Source organism: Chaetura pelagica, unplaced genomic scaffold (assembly GCF_000747805.2).
Source record: "Chaetura pelagica isolate M959 unplaced genomic scaffold, ChaPel_1.0 scaffold294, whole genome shotgun sequence".
NCBI lineage: Eukaryota > Metazoa > Chordata > Aves > Apodiformes > Apodidae > Chaetura > Chaetura pelagica.
The window spans coordinates 217003-222293 of record NW_009953068.1 but is presented as its reverse complement, the minus strand read 5'-3'; the positions used below and the strand labels follow the sequence as shown (position 1 = coordinate 222293).

General features: G+C 57.5%; 1 protein-coding gene across 1 annotated transcript in view; it reads right to left on the bottom strand.

Annotated features, from left to right (window-relative positions):
• Positions 1 to 5291, bottom strand: part of RPH3A (rabphilin 3A) — a 24316-nt gene that overhangs the window by 10724 nt on the left and 8301 nt on the right. The window contains exons 4-7 of the mRNA XM_009996813.1: positions 1885 to 2014; positions 1068 to 1154; positions 458 to 623; positions 34 to 69 (exon numbers count right to left, since the gene is read on the bottom strand). Coding sequence (XP_009995115.1) covers positions 34 to 69; positions 458 to 623; positions 1068 to 1154; positions 1885 to 2014 — 419 coding nt within the window. The remainder of the gene's footprint in view (positions 1 to 33; positions 70 to 457; positions 624 to 1067; positions 1155 to 1884; positions 2015 to 5291) is intronic.

The window sequence follows — 5291 nt, the reverse complement described above, 5'->3', positions numbered from 1 at the left end:
CAGCACGGGGAGGGTGCGAGCACCGGTGCTTACCGTCGGGGTCCTGCTCGGCCGGGGCGTCCGCCTGGCCTTGGGGGCACAAACAGAGCGAGAAGGGGTGAAGCTGCAGCCCACCCACCCCACCAAAGCCATCCCGGGCCCTGCTGCTGCTCCTCCTTCCCCACCTTTCCCTCCTTATCCTTGTTTTTGCCAGGCTCCTCCATCACCGTGTTGGTACCCAGGCGCTGTCAGAAGCCCCAGCTCCCCGCCCAGGGCTGTCCCTGCAATCCCAGCCATCCCCACCCTCACAGCCCAGAGGAAGCCTCAGCAGGCAGGAGGGCAGCGGGGAGGTCTCTGCACCCTTTGGAAAACAGACAACAGCTCCACGGCTGCCCTGGAGGCTTTTTACCAGGGCTCACCCTTGACAGCAACGAGGAGGGACTGGCTGCCCCCTGCCCCTCGCCCCCGCCTCACCTACCTCGGGTGGGCGCCCGGGAGGGGAGTTTCGGGTCCTGGGTGGGGGGTTCGGACGGGCTGGGCTCGCTCGGGGTTTGGGGTCCCTTGTTCTTGCTGACAGACATCGGCTGGGGCAGCATTTGCTTGGGCAAACCCTTGAAGAACCAGGCGCCGGAGCGTTTCCACACCTGGGGGTGCAGGCAGAGGGGTGGCACCCATGTCGGGGGGGTGCTGGGTGCCTTCGCCCCCCTGCATCGCCAGGGTCTGTCTCCAGCAGGCAGCACCGGGGATGTGCATCCCTGTATCCCACAGCCCGTCCTGCTTATCCGTCAACTCATCAGCTTTCGCACACTGCAGGCGGCAGGGAACTGATCTCTGGCCACAGCGACCCCTTCAACCCTCATATTTTGTTTTAAAGAAACAAAATAAATGGCGTTTTAGATAGATCCTATTAGCTGAGCAAGCTCCAGTGGTGAAAGTCCCCGGGAACACCCCCCAGGTCTGGAGCTGCTTTTGTCTCAGAGGTCTGGGGTGGGGTTAGTAGGTGGGGGTGAAACCAAAGGCAGAGACCTTGTCCCTGATGCAGAGAGACCAGCGGTGGGGTGAGGGGCAGGGCCTGGGGCCACACTCACCTCCCGCTGCTCGCTGCAGATCTTGCAGAGCCAGATGGCCTGGGGGCGGCTGTTGCTGGTCTCCACCCCACACTTGGTGCAGACGTTCTGCAGAGGAAGCAAAGGGCAGGTGGCAGCAGGGACCCCGCGGCCACCAACAGGTCACGGAGTCATCGCATTGTTTTAGTTGGAAAAGATCATCCAGTCCAACCATTAGCCTAACTCTGCCAAGTCCACCACCAGCCCGTGTCCCTCAGCACCACACCTACATGGTTTCTAAATTCCTCCAGGGATGGTGACTCCACCACTGCCCTGGGCAGCCTGTGCCAGGGCCTGACACCCCTTATCCAGAAAGAAATTGTTCCCAATATCCAATCTCAACCTGCCCTGGTGGCAACTTGAGGTTATCACTTGTTCCTTGGGAAAAGAGCTTGAAGCCCCCCTTGCTCTAACCTCCTTTCAGGCAGCTACACAGAGTGAGGTGCTCTCCCCTCAGCCTCCTTCTCTCCGGGCTGAACACCCCCCATCCCCTCCAACCACTCCTCATGAGTCTTGTGCTCCAGCCCCTTCCCCAGCTCCATCACTCTTCTCTGGATAACACTCCAGCCCCTCAACGTCCTTCTTGTCCTGAGGGTCCCAGCACACCAGGAACGTGAGGTTACTAGAGATGGTTAACGAGATGGTTAACAAGGTTTCCCAGCACAACCATCCCTGATGTCCCCTTGCTTGGAGGGGGATGCCGGGCAACCAAGACAGGCACCGAAATCCCCAGGATGCCGGGTTTGGCACCAGAGAGGGAGCTGCACGGGCTCGGGGGGGGTGCGGGGGGACACCTCACCTTCTTGCAGTCCTCGCAGACAACGCAGGCAGATCCCCGCGGCCCCAGCTGCTCCCCGCAGAGGATGCAGCGGCTCACGCCGTCCCCCAGCACGCTGCGCCGCATGTCGTCCAGCCGCGCCAGCAGCCGCCTGCGGGGCGAGAGCGGCGGGCGGGGGCGGGACCCCGGGCCTTGCTCCCTGGGGCTTTCAGGAATGGCACAGCAGGGATGCAGGGGTCCTGCTCCCTAGGGGCTCTTGGGAATACCATGGCACGGCTGGGATGCGGGGGTCCTGCTCCCGGGGGCCCTCAGGAATGACATGGCATGGCCGGGGTGCAGGGGTCCTGCTCCCGAGGGCCCTCAGGAATGGCACAGCTGGGATGCAAGGGTCTCACTATCTAGGGGGTCTTGGGAATATCACAGCATGGCCGGGGTGCAGGGGTCCTGCTCCCCAGGGGCTGTCAGGAATGGCACAGCTGGGATGCAAGGGTCTCACTGCCTAGGGGCTCTTGGGAATATCACAGCATGGCTGGAATGCAGGGGTCCTGCTTCCAGGGGCTCTCAGGAGTGGCACAGCTGGGATGCAGGGGTCCTGCTCCCGAGGGCCCTCAGGAATGGCACAGCTGGGATGCAGGGGTCCTGCTCCCTAGGGGCTCTTGGGAATACCATGGCACGGCTGGGATGCGGGGGTCCTGCTCCCGGGGGCCCTCAGGAATGACATGGCATGGCCGGGGTGCAGGGGTCCTGCTCCCAGGGGCTGTCAGGAATGGCACAGCTGGGATGCAAGGGTCTCACTCCCTAGGGGCTTTTGGGAATATCATAGCATGGCTGGAATGCAGGGGTCCTGCTCCCAGGGGCTCTCAGGAGTGGCACAGCTGGGATGCAAGGGTCCTGCTCCCTAAGGGCTCTTGGGAATACCATGGCATGGCCGGGATGCAGGGGTCCTGCTCCCCAGGGGCTCTCAGGAATGTCATGGCATGGCCAGGATGTAGAGGTCCTGCTCCCAGGGGACTGTCAGGAACGTCATGGCATGGCTGGAATGCAGGAGTCCCACTCCCCAGGGGCAGTCAGGAGTGGCACAGCTAGGATGCAAGGGTCCTGCTCCCTAGGGGCTCTTAGGAATATCATGGCATGGTCGGGATGCAGCGGTCTTGCTCCCCAGGAGCTGTCAGGAATGTCATGGCATGACTGGAATACAGGAGTCCTGCTCCCAGAGGCTGTCAGGAATGTCATGGCATGGCCAGGATGCAGGGGTCCTGCTCCCCAGGGGCTGTCAGGAATGGCACAGCTGGGGTGCAAGAGTCCCACTATCTAGAGGCTCTTGGGAATACCACAGCCTGGCTGGAATGCAGGAGTCCCACTCCCCAGGGACACCTGCTGCTTTTGGACCAGCCATTCCTTTTCCTGGTGCAGCTTCCAACAGACTCTTCCAGCTATGGGAATGCAGCCAGGAGAAAAGACACAGCCCAGGGGACATGTCAGAATATTCTATTCCCCTATAGCTTCATATCACACAACTGTGAACTTCCAGACACTGCCAGAGAGTGGATTCCAGCCCCAGCTCCCACATATCCAAGTCAGCACCTTCCCACAGAGCAGTTTGGCAGCAGCACAGCAGCTGTTTCTCTCACTCCCCCCCCCACCAAATGGAAAACTTCCCACTGAGTGCCAGTGACTGCCTGTGGAAGAGCTGTGAGCAGATCTCAGAAGGGCTCTGGTGAGAGGATTGAAGGAATTAATTTGTTTTCTCATTTCCTAAGGAAAAATAAGGCATATCATTTGCTTTATGGAAATTCTTAGCCCTTTGAATTAAATACAAAGAGCCCACTGGAGAGCAGGCTAGAAAAACACACCTGATTCCTGCACAGGTGGAAAGCAAAAAAGAAAACAACCCAGTTAAACAACTTCTGAAAAACAAAAAAACCCCCAACAAACCAAAAACCTCAAACAAACAAATATAAACAAAACAAAAATCCAAAATAAACAAAAAAAACCCCACCAGAACAAAACCAAACAAAACCAAACCACAAAGCAAACCAAACAGCACTGGGAAAAGGAGTTTGCCAAGTGGGAGCAGGAGCTGCTGAGAGCCAGGGGGGAGTGGGACACTCAGTTAACCCAGAATCCTGACCCCAAAAATAGCCTTAGAAGGGAAAAATGATGAATTATTGATGCCATTCAGCCAAGAAGGAAAAGGAATGAAGGGAGGGAGGAGATCTGAGCCCACCAGAGAGAGCAGCAGCCCCTTGGCACCGGGCTGCACCTGTGGCAGCCTGACCCCAATCTGACAAACCTGAGGCCATAAAAACCACCCAGTGTTTAAAAGACATTTTCCCACATGTCTGATGACAACATCAGATTTATGCTGGCTTGGCTGCTGGCACCTTGGAATGGCTCATAAACAATATATGAGCTCCCTGGCACGGCAGGTGCCTCCGCAGTCGCTCTCCAGCTGCTCGCAGGGCCGCTGGGGAAATGCAAATGTGTTACTGTACCTGGGTGTGTGGGAAAGGAGTAGCAGCAAGAAGGGAAAAATACAGCATCATGGAACATGTAACCTATTACAGTTCCTGAAATGCCCCAGTAGAAGCTCACTGCCATCAACAGGAGCATTTCAAAGCCACTGAGTCAAGCTCAAAGGGACACGCTGCTCCATGACTCAGTGTGTGTTATCTGACCCAAACTGAGTCATTCACAGAATCCCAGACTGGTTTAGGGTGGAAGGACCTTAAAGGACATCTAGTCTCAACTTCCTGCCATGGGCAGGGACACCTCCCACTAGACCAGGTTGCTCCAAGCCCCATCCAACCTGGCCTTGCACACTTTCAGGGATGGGGCAGCCACAGCTTCCCTGGGCAACCTGGGCCAGGCTCTCACCACCCTCACAGCAAAGAATTTCTTCCTAACATCTCATCTAACTCTGCCATCATCTTGTTTACGTAGAAGACTATTGCCTCATCTTGATCAGGTTGAAGATGCCAGCTTGACCAAAACCCAGGGGTGAATTTCCTGCTCCTCCACACACAGGGACTGGTCTCCTGAGCTGCTGCAGTGCAGGTGCCTTCTGACAGTCAGCAGTGCCCCACAGCCCATCCTCAGCCAGGAGAGGGGACAGCCAGGCCAGGGCCAGGCAGCCAGGGGAGCTGGGATTCAGGAGAAGCAGCTGTATTCACATCTCCAGCATCAGCAGCTGGGTGAGCCTGCAAGTTCCTTCGATCTCACCCGAAGCTTCTGCAGGGACACACCAGGAGCTCACTAAGTACAGGAATTCTGCTTCTCAGCCCAGGCTAATTCCTTGCCTGAACAAACCAGGTTTTGTTGAAAAAATGACATGCTCAGCCTACAGCAAGGGGCTCTAATGCTGTTTGCTCCACTCTGCTCTTAGCAGGGAAGCTGATCTGCTCACCCAACTCCCTGCTCCGGATCTA